This window comes from Aplidium turbinatum, chromosome 7, assembly GCF_918807975.1.
Source record: "Aplidium turbinatum chromosome 7, kaAplTurb1.1, whole genome shotgun sequence".
Classification (NCBI taxonomy): domain Eukaryota; kingdom Metazoa; phylum Chordata; class Ascidiacea; order Aplousobranchia; family Polyclinidae; genus Aplidium; species Aplidium turbinatum.
In genome coordinates this window covers 4,267,659-4,295,211 of record NC_137478.1, presented here as the reverse complement: position 1 = coordinate 4,295,211, position 27,553 = coordinate 4,267,659, and the positions used below count along the sequence as shown (strand labels likewise).

Here is a 27,553-nt window from a genome sequence, read left to right as displayed (position 1 = left end):
TCCTCAATGGTTACATGCGAGTGTGGTGCCACAGACCAGACAGTAGACCATGACTACCCAATCCATCAACCACCACATGGAACGCTTGGACTGAAGGCCCTGGATGATGAGACTGTCGAGTGGCTGATGACCTCATGCCCAAACATATAGTCCGGAAGAAAGCTCATACGACGAAGAATGGTTACATTGACTTATGATAGTAATACCTTCAAATTACCATTTTATCTCTTGCAAAACGAACAAGGACTATTATTACGCAATAGCAGCTTCTAAGATGGAAAAATACAGAAAAACTTCTTATTTTGATCACCTGATCTCTGTTCATCAGGAGAAAATAGACCGAAAATCAGATTTTTTGAAATAACTTTTTTTCTGAAGCAGATAGACCTTAATATTCTCTACAACAGGTATTTATAGGAAACCGACCCTTCTACGCATCTTGACACTAATTTTGTCGATATATGATGAGTGGTTCCAGAGATACGGCCAAATTTCGAGATTTTGAGACTCAAAAATTTCAAACCTTGTGGACCACCTCAATATGACGTCATAATTGAAAAAGATTTGGGGTGTAAACTTTTTACCTCAAATACCACCAGATGGGACCCCAGGCATTTTGAATTTCAAAAATGGTGAAAAAATGAAACACCCTACAAAATAGGCTACTTATCAAGTGCCAGCTAACTACCCTGTATTGCGAGAGATGTTGAATTTATACGGTTGACTTTATTGATTATAATTGCCTTTGTATTGCGAAGGCCACCGTGAATAGCAAACAAATGTATTTTACCAACATCCCAGACCAGTCAAGACAAGAAGGTAAGTTCAAACATTGATTTGTCTGCAGGCGTTGAATCAATGTAAAAAGAAACTGGCTTGCTGTGCAGTCTTTCATCTCAAACTCCATCTCGAAATAAGCTGATGTGAGTTCCCAGACAGTAAAATCGGTCATTTTCACATTCATTCAACGTCTGCAGACGTTTTGCAAAAATGACGGATTTTTGCTGTCTGGGTCTTGAGCTTTTATTTTAGCACAGGTATGTTGCATTTTTTCCCTTCCAACACTCAACAAAGTTTTTCTCTATGACTCAACAAAGTGTACAACAACAGCAAACGCAAACTATGACAAGTAGAACTGCACGAAGCAAAATACACGTTCCAGCATATATATTCGTGAAGTGCCTATATTGCAGCAGTGAAAACCACACAGCATCTCAAAAACACGTTATTTGGAAACAGCATTCGACATTCATTGATAAAAAAGTATCTTTCTCATTGGCCTAGCACAATGTCGTCACAGCATAGTCTGAGTACAATGGAAGATTGCAGGTGACATTTTAGGTTCATCAGATTTCACGTTTTTAACATCGATTTAACGTACACGCAGGACCACCAAGAGATAGACCGATGGGTTGATTTGTCACATTGTGTCGACTGGTTGGTTTTCAATCTTTATCCTAGGACTGACAAAGCCTTGATATGTTATTCCTGGTAGTTTCGTATACTTGTAGAGACTTTTGATGCAGGGCCGGTTACTGAAATTGACAGAGTGAAGTGTTGCTGGGGAATTATTCCATTCATTAGGTGCCGCTAAATGGAGAGCAGTCCCTATAATGCGTTGCTCAAGCGCACATCCAGAGCCGAACCGCAAAAAGGTTATTACAATAGAACGCGGTAAAACATAGATAAACAAGATTTTAAGATTTCAGACTATTAGCATCACTCTGCAAAATGCGCCAAACCAGGCCGTATTTCAAAGTAGCCATGGTACATGTAGATACAACTAGATACTCCAGTCATCGATACATGAGTTTGCACCGCTCAATAAAACACACGTTGCATAAACTCAACAACACGGGCAGAAACGTGTTTTGAAACGGCAACTAAGGAAATAGCAGATAAACGTGTTCAAAGATAGCACGGTTCAATTGAAAGCAATGAAAACAATACAGCGAACTGGCAAAAAGTGTTTGGTAAGCACGCAGAGTTTGTAAAATTGAACTGCAAAATGCCAGAACTTGTAGGCAAGTAACCTCTCTGTACAAAACAATTTTACAAGAAAAGTCATCAATAATGCAATTTGGCTCAATCCGAACTTAAAAAGCAATACCAGCGTATTGAATGTCAAGTAAGAAACAAAGTTCCTTTGTTTAGAATCACTTTTACGAAATTGATAAACTTAATATTTTCAATGAAGGTTAAACGCATTAACCCTCCGAGCGTTCAACAGTCGACAAATCAGTCGTCATGTCTGTTGAATTCACTTTTTTATGTGTTCAAATACTACACATTGGCGAAATAACTGGCACGGCTGAACGCTATGGAACAATTTCGACACATAATCACTTCAGTAGCAGACCCAAGCTGCTGCATCACGAAAATTTGCCTTCAATCGCACTGCAGTATATAACCTGGTGAAATTTTATTTTGTATGTTATTCGCTCTGAGGATGCGCATTGTCATGGTGCGCGAAACGTCAGTGAAGCAATAAACCATCTTGTTTGTTGTTAATTTTACTTTCAATTTCATCAGATGAACGTAGCAACTAGTGCTAGAAACGATAATTGTCCTGATGAACACCCAAACTTTTCAGTATTCAAATTTAGCTTTGTGTTTGCCACAGCTGGACACACACGGTAAGTGCTGTCTACATCAACATATCTAAATGTAAACACTCTCCCAAATGAGAAGAGCAAGAATGTGACAACAATCTAACCAGCAAAATCCGTCTTAATTGCGTTGATTCAACATATGAAGACGGGATATGCCGGTTGGAAAATTGCAGATACTGCATGTTAGGTCTCAAGAGCTTGGAGGGTGACAAAACACCAAGTTAGCCAACCATGAAGTTGATCTTCATTCATGCGTGAAAACACAATTTTGAAGTACCGTTAAATGTGAGAGCTTGTGAATGATTGCAATGAGATATGGATGATGGCATTGGTATACTAATGCTGTATCTCAATACAATTTCGTTTGTGTCATTCTGTGCAAAGTTGCATAACATGTGAACCTGCATGACCTGCGTCGCAAAACTATTACAAGAACATCCCTGAAAAGTCTAACAAATTGATGGGCGGCAAAGTTTCTAGCGAGCTTTATTGTTCCTTTAATATGGTCAAGACAACCAATTTTGCTAGTTAAGTTTAAATACGGTTACAGGCAAGTGATATTAGAAAATTCGTATAATCTATCAAAATGTATTTATATTCTAATATATCTATAAATTAGTGGTAAAAACAATCCAAAATATTTGTGAACAACCTTCACGCGTATTGAAAGGGGTGAGTATTCGGAAAACCAGAGTTACCGGTTCGGGTACTAGTCAAACCAAACTTTTTTTTTATTGTATATCAAAGGTGAGGTTTATAAGGTGATCACAGTTGCACGCGTTGAAGTCATAGGCCTATGCAACTTCCTAGCATAAAATCACAGCGATACGTGAAGCATTTCGTCAGCAAAGATGTAGCTCATTTGTATGTTTAAACACGGTATGCGGCCCAGCAGTTACCAGGGTTGCCAAATGCTTTACTAAATAAATTCCATCAAAAAGAACCGATGCTTAAATTCAACATCGGCAAACACATTAGAATAAAAAAATATATATATTGTTTTAATTCCTTGACTCTCAAATCGCTTATATTAAATATCTGTTGACACTCATCTGGCAACTCTTTTTTCCGAAAATATGAGGTAAGTTATGCACTGATGTAACTCCTGGGCCACTACACTGGCACTAAAACATTGAATAATTGGCAATTATAGCAAGTAAAAGTTGTCATTTCTACTGCCTTGTATAATTCGTACAAATAAGTTAAAAAAAAAAACTTGAATTAGAAGTAGCATACAAAAACATGCAATTCACAGTTGGCAGGTGTACAATCTAAATTACGGTAATTTCAGTGTAAGCTTTTACTATATAGGCTGATCCCAGACAACAAAACCCATCATTTTACATTGATTTAACGTCTGCAGACGTTGAATCAATGTAAAAATGATGGATTTTGTTTTCTGGAATACAAACACGGTAACTATAAATCAAAACATCGACTTCATTTTGTCAAATTAACAAGACAAATCAATTTTGTCAAATTGTCAAAACAACTTTACTCCACTATCAGTACGGGCACAGTACCACATGAAGTTAACTTCCTGTTAGTTATTTTGCTGTGATCAAGTTTTGCAGACACACCAGCTGTGAATAACGGATATACGAGCATATCCGTCAATAGCAAAGAAGTTTAGCTATGTTTTACAATGTTGAACCATAGAGAAATAAAACATAGTAACTTTAGCGGGTTTAGCATACTTTATTTCACACAAAATATAACATAATTAAATAAAATAAACTCAAACGTTTTCGACACGTACGTGTGTCCTCATCAGGAATTAAATCTGTGCAGTATTCTCTGCAGTATATCTGTGCAGAATTAAATCTGTGCAGCTTTTACAATGTGCAGTATTCACGGATTTCTTCAGTTTCATTTCAAGAAGTCAGTCGTGTCTGATTGGTGAAACGTCGGAATAAATGCGGTCTGCCATCGCCTTGTACACTTTGTGATAGTTTACATCAGAAGAACGTCTCATGTTATTGAAAGATTACATTTTTGTGCAAACGTCGGCATTCGATGAGTGAATTAGCAGCAATGTTTTTTCTCAGTCAAAAATACAATGTAAACATGGGACTACATATCGGTGCTTGAAAGAATGAACAATAGGGACAGTTGCAAGGAGTGCCGGATCTAAACTAGATCTTTTCGGAATAACATCTGGATGAAATAAGGGTTTTCTTTGCAAAGAAGACATTTTGTATGCTAGAAAGTGCTATAACATCACGAGCTCAATGGATGTACGTACAGGATTAATGGTCTAATATAAACTACGCTGAGATTAACAATACTGCACAGCACGGAATTAAAGTTGCAAAAAATAATAAAAACACTGCAAATGATGATGAAGTTCTTCTGAGGACACTTGAGATGCACCCTTGAGATCGGTGGATGTTGGAAGACAAGCGCACGATACATTGAAGAAGAAGATATCGAAACAACATCTACTATATATTGAAAGTGGATGCACCAGGGATCGGATTGGATGGAGAAGTGTAAAACAAAGGAGGCGAGATCGCCCGAGCAGACAGAGAGATACCACGAGGAGCACCAACAGGACAATGGGTCTAAACTTGGGATGAGGGGCAAATTTTAAGGGGTTTACGTATGTATTGATTTTAGGAAGAAAGAACTGAAATTCATATCTTTAAGTAAATTTGTAAAGTTTTCACTTAATTAATAAAAGAAAATTTTAGGTCATTCTTGAAAGTGTTAGTGATCCTAAGACGTGATAACTCTTTGAGGAGGCTACGAGACTGCAAACAAGTTAGGAAACACTAATATAGAAAGAATGAAATTATAAGCGATGACCGAAAATAAACGTTACTGTACATAGAATAAATATCAACAAAGTATCGACTCCAAGTTTAAGAAGGAAACCACATTGAAAAAGCAGCACTTGATTGGACGGGCCAGGCAAGACAGTGATGTGGTGATGCCTTAACTACTACTTCTGACTTAGCATTTGGAAATTCTCGCTTTTGCCTTTTGATTGTTGGTCAGAAGTTGTGTAGTGATGTTGATATGGAACGTGACATCATCATGATTTCATGAAGCGTCATCACCAAAGTAGAGGAAGCTTTGCAAAATTTTTGAACCCAGGATCTTGCCTCAGCTTCCAGTAGTTTCCTTTGAAGGTCCAACCCTCGCCGTCAGAGCTTCCATTTATTTTTCTGAAAAAGCAATTTAATTTTATACGCCGGGGAATTTACAGCACGGCTTACTTCTTCAATGATAACTACGTTTTTCGAATTATTTTCATATCAACATGACAAAAGTCTTCGGAATGTTCGTAGCTTAATATTAATTCACCGGTTTTTCTTTCGCCTTGCTATGTAAAGCATTTCAAGCCTAATGACCTTTCACAATAAATAGATCGCAACTTCATTGAAACATTCGAAATATCGTCACAATTGGAGGTCTTGCAGGTGAGTTATCTCTCGTAGTGCTTTTTGTTTCATATTATTAGCGATATGGTTACAGTGTCGGAATCATGGTTGCCAATCGCTGATGTCAAAAAAAACGAGTTGCAAATTTTCTCGAAAAAGGGTTTAGCAAACATAGGAAGTGACATCACTTTTCAGTTAAGAATTTGTTTAACTACTTTTAGGAAATTTTCAAGTTAACTATTTCTAAAAAGATTTCCTCATCTGCTTTTTCGTTTTTAGGTAATTGTGTTATTTTTTCCACATACGTGAAGAAAAGAGGTTGATATTGTTCGTTTTTTATGTCTCTTCGTTTCTTTTGTTCTCTCTGAAGCTGTTCCACTCTCACTTTTTCTCTTTCTGCTCCAAGTACGTCGCCATTTTCAAGACATCTAAACCCAGACAGCAAAATCCGTCATTTTCACATTGATTCAACGTTTGCAGACGTAATAATTGGAAAATACTGTCAGGGAAAGCACAGCTTTTACAAATACATCAAAACTTTTCGTGAATCATAGAAATATGAAAACAGTTATGAGATTTTTCTTAAACAGCAAGACAGGGAAAATATGGAAAGTACAAGCTACAACAGACAAATCACCAAAACGCAGAAAAGGTGACAAAACTTTGTAGGGGGAGATAGAGAGATTGTTTATTTTCCTTTCAATATTGCAAGTCAAATACATACCGTGATGATTATTATAATATAATACATAATTCTATTTGAATAAAAACATTCCGATGATGTCAATTAAGGGTGAAACAGTCTATAAAGATTTTTAGTGGCTAGTAACTGCACTTGATGTAATGAGTAAATATATAGGCAGGAAGCACCGAAGAACCTTACGGTTTTCTGTGAAAAAAGATGGATTTTTACATATTAAATAGACAGTTTAAAATAATGCACATGTAAACACTGAAGCAACGTATATAGATTCTGAAATGCGCATGAATAGTTGTTGAAGCTGTTAGGCAGGCTGCATGTCTGTAGTAAGCACGATCACAAAAACCGAAGACTTCTACCCACCTTTGATCGGGTCTGAGACGCGTATCAGTCCTGGGAAGCAAACCCATCATCTCTGGTGGCAACTCGTTCAATTCGATGGCAAATCTGGAGAAGCCATATTGCTGCTCACAGTCCAAAGGCATGGGGTCTAAAAACCAGTAACGTTTGGGACGCAGTTTTAAAACCACAGCACTAAAGCAGGGCTACTGAACTAGCGGACCGCGGTCCGAATCCGGACCTTCTGGGTGTTGATGGTGGACCTTGAGCTTTTGGAAGAATAACTTCATTGCCACTTTTCAGGGCTTCCTTAAACAGATTTCTACTGGGAGTAAACAAAATTTTCTGTGATTATCTTAGTAGCTAAGCCATCAAGACCCCTGAACTGAACACTTTGTCACAAATTCAAGTGGAGATACATTTTACCTAAAAAAATGGTTCGGTACTGGTACTGATAGTTTAAATTTCGTTGTTGGGTATGAAATAATTTATTCACCGGACCGCTAAAAGCATTTAACTTGTCAAACAGGACCTTTGTTAACATTAGTTGAGTGACCCTGCACTAGAGCATTTGTTTTCACTGCACCACTATCCGGGAGGAAAAACATTAATTGCAAGTCAAACAGCTTTAAAGAATTCCTGTGTTTGCCCACAATCAGTGCCTTATGTTGTAGAGACTTCAAATTCAATTTATTTGCTAACTTCTGAAAAAAAAAGTGTCACCTTAACGGTTCAATAAAGTACATTAAGTAACCTCAAGTAACTGTTGTATTTCAAAATCAATCTATTCAAATTAACTAGACGAAAGACAAGAAAATAAATAAACCAGTTAAAATACGTTCTAGCTGAGTTGCTTTGCATAGAATGTTTCAAAACAAATCCACACAAAACTGACTCGGCCTCCATATTGTCCTGGTCTTTCCACCAATGTCGCAGTAGAGCCCCTCAAACCACTTCCCATGGAGCTTGTACCGGGCAGCTCCATTGTTGTCCATGACTGTGCCTGTCACTTCCCCGTTCTTGGAACTCCAATAGCCGCTCTGTAGTGAAAATAACAATTCAAATACGAGATCAGTCAACGTTGGTTCAACTTTCGGGGTGTGCAGTTCAGCAACACATTTCAAGATTATTTTCTACATTCAATAGCAATTTGTGGGTGGAATAATTCACAAATTCGACTTCTCACGAATAAATTCTTACCTGCGTCTGAGGTTTAAAACATCCACAAACATGCGAAACAGCAGAGACTAAGCAAAAAAATCAGGGAAAAAGTTGGTTCCAAAACGCTTCCGATAGTTGAAATGATGCGCATTCTCACAATCAAATATCGACAACTTAACAGTGGCGTCACCGGCGCCGAGTCCCGGGCGGGCGGGCCGCGGCCGCCGGACATTTCAGGAATTTAAAAAAAAAATTTAATGCATTTTTAAGTCCCAAAATTTCTGCAACCATCTGCCACCTTCTGATACTAGCCTACTTAACTTATTCGCAGGGTTTTGTCGCCATGTGATAGGCCCTACTAGACCTACTAATTAAGCGATTAGTTTTCGTCAATTATTGCCATTGTTACGTTCATGCAACGTCAAACAACGTTGATTCGCCGTTAAACGAGCAAAAGTGCCCAGCCGTGCCGTTTGTCTCCAGGGGCGCCGGAACGATTTTTGACTGGGGGGGCAAGATTACGAAAAAAGGGCACTTTTTTTACTAAAAGGCAAATTTTTTGTCAAGTTTTAAGATATAGCGATAATGCTAATCTATCAGCTCACTATGTATTGAGTAATGATAGCATACAAGTGTCCAGTATACAAAGAAGGGCATCGTGCTATGTTATAATGATGTAACCTACTGTCAAGCCTTAAAGCAGCCTGCGGCCATGGCCGCTAAGTAGTGCTTAAATGACCGCCGGTGCTACCTCTTCAATCGGCCAAGTTTGGCCGCCGGTCTCTTCTAACCAATCATTTAATTTTGCAATAGAATGGTCGTGGATAACAATGGCAACTGTCGAAAATATGTAGTATCAAAGAGTGACGCAAAATTAGGTCAGCGTGTCATAATCGCCACTGTTGCATTGTGCGGGGATATTTGTTATTGATGGAATATATCCAGCTGCAATCACCAGCGCTGTACCGTAAGTCTTGTTTGTAATTCTCGACGTTTATCTTAACATAGTGTTAATCCGAAGTGCTAATTTACATCGGCTGGCAATATTGTCGTTTTTATGTCGATTCGATGTTGTCGGACATTGAATCGTTGTTAAAAAGGAGAACTAGGTTAGTTGACATCCAAGGGGAAAACATTTTTTGATAATATTTTGCAAAAATTATGCTTCTTTTAGTAATGTCCTTCACATCATTGAAATACTTATTTTATTACCTTGCCGTCATCGTCAACACAATCATGTCGAGCGTTGTTTTTCGTTGCTAAAAAGAATTCTAGGGGAATGGCGAACTTCTTTAAAATCAGCCACATTGGAGACACTCGTGCGAGTGTCGTTAGATGGTCCCGCAGTACTGGATTACAATCCCGATAAAGCAGTTATTGCGCGGTGCGACGATTCTATTGTAGGACGTCGCCCAGGCCCAGACTTCAACAACGCTAAGTGATCATTTTAATATTGTTGCAAGTTTAATTCTATTTACTTGTGCTATCGTTATTTTTATTTTGTATTTTGGCCTCCAAGCACGCAGATTTGGCCGCCGAGAAGGAGCTTCCGAAAAAAAAACGAGTTTTAAGGCCTGTACTGTGTTGCAAAATTTTCTGCCGTAAATATTATTTTGAGGCAAAAATGAAAGATTATTATTAGGCTAAAAGCGAATAGCAGAACTTGTTATATTGCAAAATGTGCAGTTGCTTACATGACTTTAAAAGGGCACCATTGCCCCCCCTGCCCCTCCATCTGCAGAAAATTTGAGGGCAGGGGGCATCCGCCCCCCCTGCCCCCCCGCTTCCGGCGCCCCTGTTTGTCTCCACTCTGCCACTGGTAGCCCAGTGCTATAAATCAAGTAAATTGCACAAACCTGCGAGGAACTTCATTCGTGGCAAAAGTCTGACCGCAATTTCCACTGTTTTTACATCGTTTTAACATCGCCAGACGTTAAATCGGTGTAAAAACTGTAACATTGTTCTTCAAAGGAGTAATTTTCTCTCAAACGACGTTATCAATTAACTCTGCTGCCAAAATGCTCTATTTTGTCGTCTCAATCATCACAGTTGCGTCTGTTACGTCACTGACATTAAACTGTGCACACCTGTTGGTTTGGCCGGATGAAACCGTTGGTTGTCATTAATTGCAATTCAGCTCCTTCGTTATATAACTGTTCTAATTGTAGATTCAATGTAAGCTCGGTTCAATAGCGCAGTTTATCGCTAGATGGCTTCTCGGGAACTGAATTGCCGTAAAATCGCTTCTGCGTTGCATTACAGCATCTTGTATCTTATCTGTGCGCCCGCTAGGAGCGACTTATCGTATGAACCCACCGATGTATTGTGTGTGTATTATCGTGTTGTATCAACAATAGTAATGTAATTATGGAACTAGTACCGGTACACGGGTACAGTATTGCAGTTTTCGTCCTGCAACCCGCACATACCAATCACAAAAAATATGCGGAACTGAATTACCAGGACCAGACGTTGTTGCGTAAGGTACCAATTATATTTATTACTTGTCTCCAAATCGTGTTAGAGGAGACATAGACTTAAATGTAATACTAGGCTAGCCCAACAACCTAGCAAAATCGCCTATTTAAAAACGCACAAAATAACCTTTATGACGTGACAGTATGTGTTCGCCCGCCCAGCTATTTTGAAAACTCGGCGCCTATGAGTGACGATATTCAATAAAAAAGTACCAGACTATCCCAGACAGCAGAATCCGTCATTTTTACATCTACTCAACGTCTGCAGAGGTTAAATCAATGTAAAAATGATAAATTTTCCAGTCTGAGATTACTCTCATCAATCAAAACTTGCGGAAATTCACATGATTATCACCCAACAAATCTGAACCCACCTTACTGAACGTGACTTTACAAGTGTCTCCCCCGCACGAGATGACCATGTCACCATAATGCTCAATCCACCTCGTTCCAGCCATGATGTTGTGCACACATGACGTCACCTTCTTCCAGTGGTACTCCCTTCCTTGCCTGGGTCATAACAGCGAAGCCTTCATATGCGATTGTGTAACTCAATTGAACCAAACCATAAGCGATCCTCACAGTTGTCCATGTTATGGCAGCATACAAGGTTTCACGCCAGTAACAAGTTTGTAGTGCAAGTTACGAAACCGGATAAGTTTAAGGGTTTCAATCGAACATGAGTTTAAAAAGCACAAGTCTATAGCTTGGGTAATTACTATAGAACTGTACATTGGCATCTTTTGATAGCATCTTCAACAAGGTCATATATTATTGCTATTCAAGGTCAACTTTCTGTATAAAGCTATATAGTGTGGGCTCAAAAAAGGAAAGTTCCCCTTTTCACATCGTTTCAACAATACAAGACGTTGAAAACATGTGAAAATGATAACTTAGATGGGGTTTACCCAGACAACAAAATCAGTCATTTTTACATTGATTCAACGTCTGCAGACGTTAATGTAATGAAAAAATTACGGGTTTTGCTGTCTGGGTAGTAATTTCTTTGATGTTCAAGAACATACAAAAACCAGTATCACTACTCGGTTCAAATTTACTTTAACTCAAGAGAAAATTAATGCAGCAAATTGAAAATATGGTTTGATCACGCAATAGTTCAACTACCTACTTCTTCAGTCGAACATGTACAGACCCAACCGGAAATATTTCCATCGATTTGCCCCAAAACTTATTCTTGAATCGAATATCTGCAATTGTGAAATTCGGGAATCAAAACCTTTCTTAACAGACCTGACTATTTGCATTGTTTCAACGCTTACCAGCATTTTCATAACGATACAAAAAAATCAAACTGCCATACTGGCAAAACATTATAGAAGAGATATTCTCAGACAAATGTGGAAATTAAAACATTCTTTCTATAATTCCAGGGGGACATAGCACTCGTAACAGCAAAGCCCAGTTACCCAGTTAGCAAATCAGTCTCCTTTTGACATTGATTCAACATTTACAAATGTACAATCACTGTCAAAAGAGGAATAATATTATGGTTGGACTTTTGAACAACTTTAAATGTTATAAAACACCAGAAGTCGGTTTCCCAAAGAAGTTTTCATCTTGTTTGCAGCAAGACTCGAACCTAAGTTTTTCAGAATTCACACACAGCGTAGGTAATAATAATAATAATCGTGTTTTTATTTGCGCCCATTGCGTTAACATACAGTACACTGCGATCACAGATGCGATACAACAGACGACAGGAAGCAGCGAAGTGACATATAGTCTTCGAGTCAGCTGCTTCGCTTATTTTGGCTTGCCATTAAGTGTCTTTGCCGAGACACAGCCGCGTGCTCTGGAGCGGTGTCGAACCCACGTCCCTTCGAACGTCGCGCAGACGTTCTCACCTTTCGGCTACGCAGCCGACAATCTGCATTCTGCAGCCGGTATCGTAGCGATACGGTAAGAACGCGGAAAAGACGCTTCAGAAGAAATAGATATTGCATTGAACAATTAAACATAACCTTCAATTTCGAATATTAAATAAAATTCTAGTTATTAATATTTTGTTTGTTTTAATGGCTTCTATGGTTAGATTTCTATTGCAGAGAAAATATCGACTTCACGTGGTAACGAAAAAGACACAAGCAATCAATGGAATAGCGACGTTCATGATATTTCCAAGAACACAAATCGAATGTTTGCATGCACCACGAAGAGTGAATGGCGATTACAATTAGAAGATACCCTCCGACCATGCAACGCGTAAGCACAAAAAGTCTTTTTCAAAACAAACGTGGGATCCAAGCCAGTAAATCAGTCCTTTTTTACATAGATTTAACGTCTGCAGACGTTGAATCAATGTAAAAAGGGACTGATTTGCTGACTAGGATATCTCGTCTCATGCCTTCACAGCACGAACGCATATCGCGGCATCAACGAATGGAACAGCGTGGCCTGAAATCGAACATGTGCAGACGTTGAATCGATGTAAAAAGATACTGATTTGCTGGCTGGAGAGACTAACCTTGCCAAAGATCGAAGCTTTCACCACTACAATGGCACGCAGACACAGGGGGGTGGTGACTCACTTGCTCAGCTATAAAGCGAAAACCCCTGAGAACAAGAATCACGTTATAGAATACGATTTAATTTTAAGGGTTTGCTGTGTGGCTCAAAACAAGGGGTGCAATCCTAGAGAGGCTCTAGCTTTATTTCGAGTTGGAAAATTCATTTTGTATTTCAATACGGAAAACTTCTCCGTTTTCCAACCTTGTTCAACCTAATAGAGCAATAGATTGGTGCTTACGTTGTTTATGTGATTGTGAGGCGACAAATGCAATAAGTTTTATCATAGAAAATCAGCTCACTTGTCTTCTCGTATGCACTCGTAAGTCTCCCCCAGAATTGGGTTGAAAGGTTTCTGGCCAGCCCTGGCAAAGAGAAAGTTACAGCTGATAAGTTATAACGATTAAGCTAACGAGTTATGGTGATAAGTTAATAAGTTATCATGATCGTCGTTATTAGTCCGAAAAGTCCAAAATTAAAAATTAAATTAATTCTCATTGGCTTATTAGAAACCATAATCTCTTCAAGACGACTTTCCACTTTCACTTTACAACGCTGAAGAGATCGGAAGATCGACACACTGGCCACTGTCTGTAGTCAATTTTACAAATGTCTTTTTGGACATTCTTTTTAAAGAAATAAAGAAGAGTCAAAAGTCATGCAAATTTCACTTTGTGTGGAGCTACATGTACTTGAGAGGTTACTGTTATTTTTTTATTCACTTGTTAAAAAGTTAGTTTGAAAATAAAAATTTAAATCTTTATTCGATAACAGAAATCTAATTTGGTAACAAGGCCTTCGTACAAGCCCTCTTAAGTTTACATTTCAAAGGAAGCGGAATGCGTATGACAATAAAAACATTACAGTTGGGCAGTAAGCTGCCCTGCAGCAGCTCATAAATTACAAATAATGGTAATTCAATGCGAAAAGAAACAGATTTTACCTGGTGTTGGTGGATCCATAACAAGATATAGCGAAAGCAGCGACATAAACGAGTTGTTCATATACATCGTCGCAGCTATCAGCCTTGTCCAGTAAGCTGCTATACTCTAGTTCTTCACATAATAACTGAACACAAAATAAAAACGATCAAATTAAAAACCAACAGTTTATTAAACATGAAATAGGCACATTGAAGAAACCCTTCTCAATCATGGACAAAATAGTAAAAGCTAATAAAGTGGTTGACCACTCTGATGTGATTAAACTACGGTACAAGTAAAATGCTTTTTCATCAAAAAAGAAAAGAAAAAACTTCTGTAGTTACATAAACATTAAATAACTTCTTTGGTGCAGTTTGTGCTGAAGCCAGGTAGTAAAACCATCCGAATTTACCAGCACAGACAGTAAAATCCATCATTTTTCCATTGATTCAACGACTGCAGACGTTGGATCAATGTAAAATTGACGGACTTTGTTGTCTGGAAGCAGTGTTCAAACCACCATCCATCCAACTCTACAGTCGGCCAATCATAAAACAGTATATATACATAAGGTGTTTTTGTTTTGAAATCACATTTCGTTCCACATTATAAAGCAAAGTCGTATCCAGTCTTACGCCGGTACTTAAAGATTTATATTAATTGAACGGGAATGCAAGGAAGCCTATCTTCGCGTTTACCTTCATACAAATCAGTATAAATACAAAGACGTTTTATATATCGGTCTTCGTTACCTGAAGGGCACTCAAAGGCTCGTTCAAGGTGACAGGCATGGCAACCTTGCTGAGATCCTTTCCAATGTTTTTCTTCAAGATATTCCACAAGCTCACATCGGTGTCGGGCCTATAACATGGAAGTTGCGAACGACGACCAGTCACTTGGTTTGCTAACTGGTCAACTTCGTATGGCACTGTAAATGTAATGTCAAAATTGAATTGTAAGGACTTCATTTGACCGTAGTGCAGTGGTACCGCACAAGGCTGCAAATCGAGACGTCCCGTGTTCGGTTCCCATCCAGTAAGGATAAATGTGCATCTTGGGAAATCAAGTAAATCTTGTTGTTTTGAGCAAGAGATTTTTTTGCTCATTAAGGATATGAGACTGAATGGTAACTAACGAATATTTACTGAAACAACTCTTTTCCGTTCATAAAAGGTAAAAGGGTCCAGGGGCCAGAAACAGAGTGTGGAATTGGATTGATCTCACAACGTAATTTTAAATTCGTGCCTTTAACCACACCACGAGATAAAATATCATGATCAGTAACTTAAAATTTCCAGTACAGTATAAAAAATGTGAAAAAAGTCTTACAGCTTTGCGTGGAAGTCGTTTCGCTGCCGTCTGAAAAGTCGGCTTCACTTGAGGCTTCATCGTCGCCAACTTCGCTTTCCTATCAATGACAATTACATCAAAAATCATCAATATTAGGTATTTTTTTGTCAACTCAATGTTTCCCATCCCATACATTTATTTACACCAACACACACCCTGGGCTATGCAATGTCAAACATAAATTTTTCGAAACCACATGGCATCTTAAAGGATTCCCACACATTAAACAATCGGTCCACAGATGAATTATGCCAAATAGCATCCTTAACTTCACCAATATTGAAGTTCTATGTGACATAAACAGGACATTCTGTGCTAACGTCTACATGCAGCCTTGTACATTATCTTAATTCATCTGTCAGATAAAGGCAATTGTATGGAACAACAAATAACTACCTCCTCTGATGTGCTCTCCGCGTCGGAGAGCAGATATTCCTCCGCATCGTAGAACATCTCCGATTCCGATATTGAAAGGAGGCTCCCGAAGTGACTGTTCCTAGATTTATTCGGCTGAAAACAACAAAGCAATGTCAACAAGGATATTCAAAAGTTATGTCAAAAGTATTTAAAATCAGTAAATAGTGATGCTTATAGTCGATATTATCTTCGTTACCGTGCATAGTTAAAATGCAAGTTCCCTGCCCCTTTAAACAACCATGTTCACTTTAAGATGGAAAACCTTAAAGCCTACATAAAATAAAGGCCAAAATGACTGCAACTCCAAATTGGTTGAAGTTGCTTTGTTCTCTCTACCACAATCGAAGGGGGGCGAGACCCTAGCATCGCGATACTCACCAACCGTCGCTTGATCACCGTTTGTGGGGTTTGCATGATCGGTTCCGACAATGACGATTCATTATGGATTCTCTGAAGACGAGCTCGAAGTTCATTGTTCTCGCTGGCGAGCTGAAGTCATGGAAACATGACGTAAGCAAAAAGTGACAAGTTAAAAATTCGTCCTTTTTACATTGATTCCACGTGTGTTGACACAGATTCAACAACACAAAATTTGCTGACTGGGTAACATGTCATTTGAGATGTAATACATTGCTTTGACAATCACAACTTTTTTTGCATAACCAAAGTGAATGAATTAATGAATATCAACCTCAAATCAAACGATCTCACTTGATGAAACTTTTGACAGTTGAAACATTTTAACAAAAACAGACAATGCTCTACACATAAGAAGCTGGCTGTTCACCTACTGACTACATATTAAATAATTCTTGCTGATTGCAAGTAAACAACTGGATAAACTCCATTATATTCAAGCCTGCATTTCAGTGTTAACATATTGATATCTCGACTTGGATATTTTAACTAATTTCATTGTCAAGCAACTTGGTATATGTAGTCTCGCCCACCTGAGAGAAATTCTTTTTCATGTCTACAAACTTCGTCTTCTGACAGGCCTCATCAGCAAGTTTGACTTTTTCCATGATGGCCGACAAAGACTTTTGAACTGCGACAATAACAAAGTGTGGATTTGCATTTTTGCATTCAACGCAAAATGAAAACAATTTTGCTGAAGCACAAAGTTTTTGAGACTTGAACATTGGAAATGATTTGGGAGTTTCGGGGATGCTAGTTTCAAAATTTGTATTAGTTTTTATAATTCTATACTACTGTACGCTTATATTATATACTATGATGATTTTGATATTTTTAAATACCTAACATTCCAGCTAAAGTGGTTGTTAGCAAGCTGCCTATGTGGATTTGGGATGCTAAAGTTTTTTCCTACAGAGAGCACAAAGAAATTCTCTTCAAAAAATTCGTGGTGGAAAAATAAAATTGTATTCTTTCGTGATGTTAAATGACTTGTAAATGTCTCACGATGCCAATGTGTAAGCAGTAAATGGAGGCTTCATAGGTAGCGTTCAAGCTAGTTGAGAATGTTCTACTTGTTGAGCAACAACAACAAGTTGTCTCCATGCTGATTGGGCAATTAGACATTCTACCATGCAATATAGCTATGATCTTGAAGATGTACACTCAATATAATTGGATGACTTTGTGCTGACCTAAAATAGTTTTGAGCAGCAAAGTGGATGCAGAACATTTTTGTGTTCACCTGCGGAACGGCATCTCTTATGGCATTGGATTAGAAAAAAAACTGGCCAAATATGTTTAACATTTTACAATTTTCTTTGATTAACGCAAGTACTGTATTACTGCCTCATCCGCACAAACCGGGACTGATAAAACAATTCTAAAAGCTTAAATATAAAGTATAAAGTGCCAACTTTGCACATTTTTGTGTTAAAAGCTTCCTGCATTAAGTAATGTAAAAAAGAAGACGGAAATTTTTGATATCTGCAGATACGTCATCGAACGCAAATCTAATCTTTCCCACTTATCGGGCAATCCAGGGAAAGTGGCTTGGCGATTGGTTAAAAGCGGTTACTGAAGACTTTATTGCAGGACTACTCAACTGGCGGAACGCGTTCCGAATCCGGATCTTCTGGGTGTTGATGGTGGACCTTGAGCTTTTGGAAGAATAACCTAATTGCCACGTTTCAGGGCTTCTTTAAACAGGTTTCTACTGGGAGGAAGCAATTTTTACTTTGATTATTGTAGTTGCTGGGGGGATTCGCCTCCTAGACTCCCCAACACATTCTCAGTAATCCAAGTTGAGTTACATTTTACCTAAAAAAGTGGTTTGGTACAGATAGTTTGAGTTTCATGGTTGCGTGTAAAATAACTTATTCACCGGACCGCTAAAAATATTCAACTTGTCAAACTGGACCTCTGTTAACATTAGTTGAGTAACCTCGCTTTATTGGCAAGTTCTGTAAAGCTCCCAACCACTATGGCCTTGTGGAGCAGTGGTCAAACTCTTAGCAATAAGTAGAGCGCAAGGCGAATGTAGCAGCACATTTTTTATACTTATCAAACTATTTTCTTAAAAATATGGATGTGCTGTGTGAAGAGCAAAGAGAGCGTTTCCACCGGCATAAAAACAATGGATAAAAGATTGGAATACCAACATTACAGCAGGTTATCGTTGGGGCTTGAAAGAGATTGCCAATTGTAGCTATTCACGGCAAGCGCAGAAGCTTAGAAAACCTACCGACTTTTCTATTGTGGTGTGACGTTTGGCTTCGATAACCGCAAGCTCGCGCGAGAAACTAAATTAGTCTCGCGCTTGCCTTCAGATGATCTCAGTCACGCGCACAGTGGAAATACAATGCCATCATCTTTGCTTTGTCAATGTTTTATTGTCATCGCTGAGCTAAGTGAGCTTTACTTCTATGTCCAGGATGTGATTACAAAAAGTGTCAGACATATTAGCAACTCTTTATCAAAGTGCGAATGTGCGACATCATGCAAAAGCTAACAATTCATCATTCTAAAATATTAAATAGCTAAAAAACTAGACCACTTAGGGAAAATTAAGTGCCATTTTTGCATTCAACACCTTAAAACTACCCCCAAAACGTCCTGAAACTTCATTCCTATAAAGTCGATTCAAAATTGTAAGCTGTGCGGCTGTGCGCTAACAAGCCATTGCAGCTCGAACTCTCACAACGTCGTTTATGAAAAGAATGTTTGATATTATAAGTCACCGGAGAGATGGATTACCTCGACATCGCTTTATCCTCATGAGCTATCGTAGGTGTTAGCAGAATTTAAAGTTTTCAACACACATCAATTACAAATGTTTGCAGTGGATTAATATGACGTTGAAGACAACTGAATGTGTTTAAAAACCAAATTCTTTTGAATGATAAAGTTAAATGAAGGTTGACAATCTGCAGACGTTGTATAGACGTAAACAAATAACTAATTTTGCTAAGTGGGGTACCAGAAGAAAAAAAGTAAGCTGCTACCGTTCGATGCATTGATGGCAAACGTCTTTTGCTTGTCGGTAAGTTCCGATATGGCAGGAGAGAAAGAAGACGCAAGGAATGATGAGAAGGAAGAGGAATCAGGAAGTCCGGATGCTTTGATGGGACGAGCCAAGGTAGGAGTGGATTGAACAGACTTGCACCCCTGCGAATAATTGAGTTGTTTTCCTTTTTCCGCAACGACGTTTGCAGTAAAAAAAAAAACAGAGCAAGGAAATAATAAAGTTATGAACATATCCAAAAGTTTTGTCAAAAAGTCAAACCCTAGAAAAACTGAATTTTTTTATGTTTTGTTTTAAGTTTTTTTTAAGAAATGAGCGCAAAAACTTTTGATTATCCAATTCTGGATAGTCGACTTATAATCAAGCTATCGACCTTTTTTTACTTACAGTGGCCTTCTGCTTTGACCATCGATCCTCACTAGCCAAAGAAGAACAGCTAGGATGAGAGAGAAGACTCAGATCAGGATTGCTTCTGCTCATATGGTGCTTGTTCTCAGCAACCCCAGGAATCTGGTAATAAACATACGGAACGTTCAAGTGTTAATCACCGGCATCTGTTTACAGAGTGAGATAGCACATGATGTCCATCATGACATATGCTTCCTTAATTTAGCACGGGCTTGAAACCACAATCAAAGTAGTTCCAAAATTATGCTTCTTATTAGCAACGGGCTAGGTCTTGCAAAGCATAATGCAACGTCACAGAGTCATAGTTGGAAGCGGAAGAAAGTTTAGTGAAAATCAAACAATCAATTGTGACAAATGATACAGCATCACATTGCGCATTGCAGATCCAACCCAACAGATGTAGCCAAACAGACAGTTGAAAGTAGCAACGAATAGAGTCATCAAGCTAGGTCACGTCACACAAGTCAGGTCACACAAAAGCTTATTAAGCAGTCCGTGTATGTTCTTTTCTATTTTGAAAAACGTTAAAACAATATATTATAACGACAAAACAACTCCACCTGCCTTAAACGTGTTTACTGAGAAAGTGTTGGGCGACGAGGGTACAACCGACTCGGTGGATGATTTCGAAACTCCACCATTGCTTGCAATACTGGCGCTGGACTTCAACGCTTTCTTTGATAACCTCCTTTGCTTCTTGTCTTTATCTTTCTTGGCCAAACTGGGAGAGGGGGCCGTGAGAAGTGATGAAACGACAGATGTCGTCGCCAGCTGCAATTCTGTTGTCATCTTTTCCAAAAGTTTGACTTGATTTTGGACGAGATCCAAATCTTTAAGAAATACAAACTGATTTGAAGTGTTTTAGCGTGTAACAATTTCGGTGGATTGCTCTGTCTTTCAATTGCAATAGAAAACTGAAATTAGAGAGTAACTTTAAAATCACCTTGGTTGCAGGTTTCAAATGAGGGTTCCTGGTCTTTGAGAAAGAAATTATCGTTGCTGATTGTTAAAGACGGGCTCTGAAACATGTTGAAATGAAGTTTGAAGATCATTTCCATTCTGACACTTTCATTCCCATGCATTACGAAATTTTGATTTCTAAACATTAAAGGCCTACTAAATGAAAATTTCAAACGGGAATTAAGCATTAAAATGCGTAAACTGAACATTCAAGAATACATTTCAAGAAAAATTACCGAAAAAAAATATTTTCATTGGCGCTGGCAAGGCCCAAAGTCCAATGTTTCATTTATTTTCATTTTTTTCAAAATAACCAAAAGTGCAAACACTGCTCGAGAATACGTCACAAAAGACAGCAATAACAAAAGCCACGTTACCACATCTGATGTTTTGAGCAAACTGTCTGATGTTTTGATGTTGAAATCTGATGTTTTGATGTACATACATAGCCTACAGTCAAATCGCCCGCAGTAACAATTATTGCGAGATCAGCTGATTGCTAGTCTCTAGTGACGCAGACTGTACAGTCACACGCTTCGCTGCTCAAGCCCAATCTCGTTTTGAAAGCTCTGACAAAAGCACGCGCGCAATGGCGGTCAGACCGCAATGGGGCAAAATTTTATTGAAAATCGTTTTATGGTAGCATGTTAAACAGAAAGAACGTGGAAAATCGCCAAGTCAGGTTTTTCCTTTAGTATCCCTTTAAGAAATTGACTTCTTGCTTTGATTAAGCTTAATAGTAAATTCCACAAGAGACAACTACAGTAGACGACGTTGAAATACATCTGCTGACGTCGAATCAACCTGCAGAGAAGGTATTTTTCTAGCTGAAGTATAGTACCACCTGCACATCAGGGCTCCCTAAAGTACTAGGGTGGGAGAGAGTCACATCTTTCTTCATCTCCAGCAAACGGTAATCTCGATGCAAACGTAATTTCGAAACCCACAAGTGGAAAAGGCCTGACGACTTCACCTGCAATGGAACAAGTCTATTAGACTTCAATACAATGATTTAACAACTAGAACAAATGACCAGAAAAATTGTGTGGCATAAATTAGTGGTGCGATACTGATGAGCCCAGTTTTGTATGTGAACACGTGTCTATCGCTGTCAATTCTTGCTACACTCGACTGCCGAGAAACATATGTTTTTGGAATAATGTTGATGGCTAGCGTGGAGGCTACACCGATATGATTAGCGAAACGCAATGCTCTCTAGTGAGTAGTCAGCCTTGTGGTGACGTCAGGAAGACCGCTCCTTCAGAAGAAAGGCATCCAATTATCGATATGCACACTGTTGGACAAAAGTACGACAGCAATGGCATGTAACTGTGAACTAATAAAACGGAGAAAGCAAATATATTTTATATTAATCGGACAACCCAGGATCTTACTATTTTAGATGATCACAAAAAGAGGTGACACTTTTAACAATAATAAATTTATTGAACATACGTATGAGCAAGGAAAATATTAAGTCGTAAAGTTGGTGTTTGTGGCAAATAAAGTAAGGCGCAACTCCAAAGTCGATAATCACAATACATCATCACATTTCAGTTGCAATGGGATCGGTTTCACACATGTGAATGACAGCTTAACATCTTACAAGTATAAATTTAAAACCTTGATTGGTGCTGGTGAAGTGTTACAAGCAACGTAGTAAAATACTTTATTGCAAAAGTTTAAAACTTTTACAGTTACGTTTGGCCTCAAATAATGAAATAAACGAATTTTTAGCTATTTGGAATGATGATTAACAAACCATTGTATGTTATTGAAAACTTTATTTGAAATGTTAACTTCATTATATGTTACTGAAATCATCTAACATTAACAAATGCTACCCTTAGCCTCCCCACTCCCCAGTGAGGATAGAATATTGTATTTGTACCACAATACGTGCAAACAAGTCTTTATTGTTGATTTGTAGAAAACTCGTGGGTTTGATCAAAGTCATCAACAAAATCCTTTTGATTAAACGGTTAGAAGATTTGTTAAAAGCATTTTTTTTATATGAATATGCAGTGAAGTGATATGTAATTCATTTCTTATTGATTTTTTTTTCTTTAGGCCTATTGAAGCTTAAATTTATTGCATATATACAATATACATTACTTTTAAATGGAAAATATTGTCTTCGGCATCTAGATCTATTGTAAGAGCATTTTTCTTGGTCGACATTACGCTCATTCCCATGTCCATAAAGCCATGGACCTTGTTCTTGATCAGCTAGAGGAAAAATTCAATATTTTGAAGTTTCACAAAAATAACCACAAAACATTTTGAAACTTTTGCTGAAGGTATTGAAAAAACCAAGTACATTAGCTGTTGTATAGATAACAATTTTTGAAAATTTGATCAATAGAAACACATATATACCTGTATTCTGTAAGTCAACACACCTAGAAACGGTTTACTTGTTCTTTAAGACTGGTATTAAATATTACAATCTGGAAAGGCTGTATTACAAGTAAAACATTAAATTTTTCACATTCTTCAAACAGATTGATATAACTTTACAACCTTCAGTTGGAAAAAGGAAAAATATTAACTTGTTTGTTTAGAGATTTATGATTCCAGGGCAGTACTTAAAAAATCTTACTATATCATATACAACTAAACACTCACACGACGAGGATTCTTCGCATACTTCAGGAACCCATTATCCAAAAAGAAGTATCTCTAATGACATGAAAAATATAAATGTTTAACCACTTACTCACCCAGTTAAACAACCACTCATTTTTGAAACGTGCTATAAATTTCTCACTTCAATTCCACAGAAATGTTTCAGTCAGAAAATATCGTGATAATTATCAAACCAGAACTGACACATGCAAAAGTAGCAAAAAAGTTGCATATGATCAATAAATTTATCGATGCTAATTAACTTGAGTAAAATAGCTTGATAATTCTTGATTTTATTTAAAATTACTTCCAACTCTGACTCATGTGATTTCTTAATGCAAACTCCTCCATCACAATCTTAAAAATAACAAAAAGAAAAGACTTAAACTGTTGTGTTTTGTATCATAATAAAAGGATGGGTGTGGAAGTAGCGACGCACAATTATTTTAAATGGAAGTCAGTACTGGGCACTTAAAGTGCCACTTTGTTTACTGTCATTGCCAAAAAAACTTACACATATTTAACAAAAATCGACAAGTTATTATTGTTATTTTCACTATTATGTATATCACATAATACATTTGCCAACGAACAGATAAAGAGTGTAAAAATACGCTGCAAAAGAAATACAAAAAGCACTTGTGGGTGGAAATGCTAGAAATAGAAAACCAAAAATAAGTGGGACAAAAGTTCAGTGGAAGGCGATATGATCAAATGAAGATTTAACTATTAAGTATTAATGGTGTAATGTAAATAAGCAAGTAAAAAGTCACTGCATAAAAAACTGGATGACCTTGATAGTTTGAGATAAGGTTCAAGGCTTTTAGTTTTACTTTTATATTATCAACATTATTGATATATTAAACCTAAAAAAATGATACAAGTGCAACTCACCCTGTGCCATCCTTTAAGAGGCCACTTTTTCTTCTTAAGCAAATACCCTTCATACTTTTCAGGCAACTCTTTACTTGTGACCTGCAAAGCATTAGTGGATTATGATACGGGATGTGGTGAGATGTTGTGCATCTAATACAAGATGTCGGAGATATGTTGCCATGATTGCTCTGCAGCGTAGATAATTTTAGTACATATATCTAATCAAAATTCAAAACTAACTTCCTTTATGCTGAAAGGTTAGCAGAAACTATTCTCCCCGGTAAACTGTTCCCACTCAACCTGACAAGGTATCAAAGCTAAAGTTGCAAATTCAGAGATGTGTTCAACTCAAGAGAACCAATAGCTTTGACCGATTAAAAAAGCATGAAACCATAAACAAAAAAGCATTTGATTTCATAAAGTAGATTTAATGAATTTAGATAATATAAAATAATTTCAAGTAACATCCAAAACCATATGATATGAAACACAATTTAACTGAGATATCACTACATAAATATGTGGTCCAAGTATATACTTGAATGGTTGAGCAGTGTTAAGACCAGGGCTGGAAAAAATGTTTAGCTTCCCGGGAATCTGTTTTTTAGCGAAAAAATTTCCCGCGGCTTGCAATCACAATAATGACATCATAATTATACCATATAAACGTTTTCCGACGAAATGCCTCACGCAAAAAATATGTTATAGACCGCCATCTGTAGCTTCATAGTTCCAATAAATAGTCTTAGTATCGTATTTTATTCGTAAGTAGGCATGGCGCACTATTTGTGCCTGATGTGCCCACTTTGATCGGAATAAATTGGAACAACCATAGGCTTAATAAAGTAGACGCAGCACGCTTAAAAATCAAATCCACTGACTCACCGACCACCGTGTTAATGTCATGAAACAATACAACATCACGATCCGCTTGTTACATATTTGACAATAACAACACTTCATGCTCGAACGAGTTGATATAGTATGTGCAATGCGCATGAATAGCATAACCAATTACGAAAAGCGATATATGCACATAGCACAAAAAACGGCCAGACGGCTGAATGCACAAGTTTGGCTGAGAACACAAGACATTGCGAAAATTACTTCTGTAACCTACAAAACAACCAGTCCGCTACACGAAGAATAACAAAACGCATTAATTAATTTGATAACAAAATCAAAATTACAACGCTAAAACAGCTGTTTTTGTAAATCAAAGTAACCGCAACCAAGTTTTGTCCATGTGAAATCACTACAAATACATTACCGGGACATGAAAGATACGGTAGTGACAATTTCTTGTTGTTTAGTCTATCTACACAGCAGACACTTTGTACATTTTGGAGAGAACGTCATTAGTACTAAAATGCCATGGTTTTCCTTTGAAATGTAGATAATAGCTTGTTTTATGATGCTGTTACACTTGCTTATGTGTGGCCCATTCCAGTCAATGAGCAGATGGTCGCTAACGTCTTTATTATTTTTGGATGTTTTTGTACCTCCGCAAACACTTTTTTATTTTTCAATGACACTTCCCTTGCTTTTTACGACGTCTTTAGGTGGACTACTGCAATATATTTGTGCAATTTTGCTAAGAACATGTTCAGCTCTGAGGTACAAGTTGGAGGTCGTAAATACGCAGTGATACGAATCAGTGTCGGAACTGCAATGTGTCAGTAAATTACCAATTACCGGGAATGTTAATGTTAAGCAAATTACGATGATGGTAAATGTAAGACGTTAGTAATGTGATTGGTATTATACAGTAAAAATTTTCCACGAGTCAGCAAATTTCCCGGGAATGTCATTCCCGGATTCCCTATTTTTTCCAGGGCTGGACTGAAAATTGTCAAAACTTATTAAAATGACATTCATATTAATTATATACCGGTTGTATACAACTTTCTAGTGATAGACTACGGCTAAACATGGGTTGTTTAATAGGCTCCACATTAATTGCAGCATTAAGCAAATTTGAGAATACAGCTAACAATATGTTTACACCATAGAAAAATGTCTTGTTTCTTTGCAAGGAAAAGTTCACCTGTGATTCAGCTACTGTAGCAATCGCTGAAGAATGGACAGCAGCAGACATTATAGCAGTGAGGTCAAGTGTAAATATTGCATTTTAGAATGGGAAGTGGCTAGTATGTTTCCTGCAATAGTGTTGCCAGATAAGGAATACTGCTCTAAATTGAGAAAATTTTGAAGACGTTGCAAACAAAAACTTGTATTATATATATGATAATATAGAAAATTTTGAAGTCCTGGGCTAAGAACAAAACCCTAACTTTAACTCATACTGTAATCCTCCTTAACTTTAATCCTTCAGTGATTTTCAACCACATTCATTATGTTTTGTTCCGGATGAGTGGTTTAATGCTGTTCAAATTTTTTTTACTATAGGCCAGTGTTTCTCAACTTTTTGTGGTTCATGACCCCTTTTAGGTGTTTAATACAGCCTGCAACTCCCTTCCTGCTATGTTTTCTATAGATATACAAATTAGCACAAAAATACATTTCAATAACATTTATATAATTTCAAAGACGGTTGGTTGACTCTGCGACGGTTGACTCTGCAACTGTTTAGCCAACTTCGAAATTAGTAGTTAAGAGGTGTAGGGCTGTAGGCTACCGTACGTTACGAGTTCACTTGGAATTGCTGTTCTGTTTCTGTTTATTTGCATCATGGTGAGACCTGACACTCACACAGTCCATCATATCAGTTGGCTATTAGCTTAAAAGTCGGTCAGCCTCTACAAATATTTCGGAGGGGAGCAATTTCCCCATGCCCTGCTAATTACGCGTCTGCTTTGAAAGCATCCAGAAAAAAATGCACGTTGTATTGTAGCATAGATTGTAGCTTGCCACAGCCAGGTGAACCAGCACTCCAGCAGCACAACTGCACAAGCTCGCTTTCACGTTTTCTGACGTCAATCATTCCTGCTTTGCTTCAAAATTCTGGAATCTGTATAATCCGCGGGGCTCACTTTATTTCTGCGATTCTCGCGGCGTTCTTGCCTCCCTCCAGAACCTTTGGGATAAAATTCCACTCACTGCTTGATCGTCTTTTCACATTGATGTTATATACGTATTTTTGTGGTTTCCTTACATTGTGCATTTGTGTAGGTAGTGATTGTAACCCCCCAAGCGACACACTTCTAATCAAAACTAGTTTTTTTCATGCAGTTGCAACCATTTTGTGTCACTATAGCTGTTGTGTTAGTTGTTTTGGAGGCTACGGTTACTTTTAAGAATGGTTAGGCCTAATGGTTATGGGTTATGGCTTATGTTAGATATTATGTTGGCCTATTATTTTTTATCTTTCGTTCCGTATGCTGATAGTAT

At 37.7% G+C, this 27,553-nt stretch overlaps 1 protein-coding gene across 1 annotated transcript; it reads right to left on the bottom strand.

Moving 5' to 3' along the window:
- Window positions 1-726: 726 nt before the first annotated feature.
- On the bottom strand, window positions 727-26,300 carry LOC145774562 (oxysterol-binding protein-related protein 6-like). Its single transcript, XM_082585829.1, has 23 exons — window positions 26,250-26,300; window positions 24,221-24,301; window positions 23,327-23,380; window positions 22,814-22,927; window positions 21,549-21,671; window positions 20,682-20,757; window positions 20,318-20,568; window positions 19,718-19,840; window positions 19,311-19,473; window positions 16,842-16,939; window positions 16,270-16,380; window positions 15,871-15,984; window positions 15,454-15,532; window positions 14,877-15,052; window positions 14,145-14,269; window positions 13,504-13,566; window positions 13,161-13,249; window positions 11,805-11,883; window positions 11,050-11,185; window positions 7,933-8,077; window positions 7,062-7,188; window positions 6,304-6,426; window positions 727-5,782 (listed from the first exon to the last, which is right to left on the bottom strand). Exons 1-23 carry the CDS (start codon window positions 26,298-26,300, stop codon window positions 5,671-5,673), a joined length of 2,613 nt encoding a protein of 870 aa, XP_082441955.1. The 3' UTR covers window positions 727-5,670.
- Window positions 26,301-27,553: the final 1,253 nt, after the last annotated feature.

What these genes read in the sequence shown, in the direction of transcription:
- LOC145774562 (XM_082585829.1), bottom strand. Translation starts at nt 26,300, where the DNA reads ATGTCTGCTGCTGTCCATTCTTCAGCGATTGCTACAGTAGCTGAATCA. An exon ending in CTCTTAAAGGATGGCACAGG is followed by an intron (nt 23,381 to 24,220) that starts GTGAGTTGCACT and finishes TCATGTCATTAG; the next exon opens with AGATACTTCTTTTTGGATAA. An exon ending in GTAAAGTCACGTTCAGTAAG is followed by an intron (nt 8,078 to 11,049) that starts GTGGGTTCAGAT and finishes TTTTCACTACAG; the next exon opens with AGCGGCTATTGGAGTTCCAA.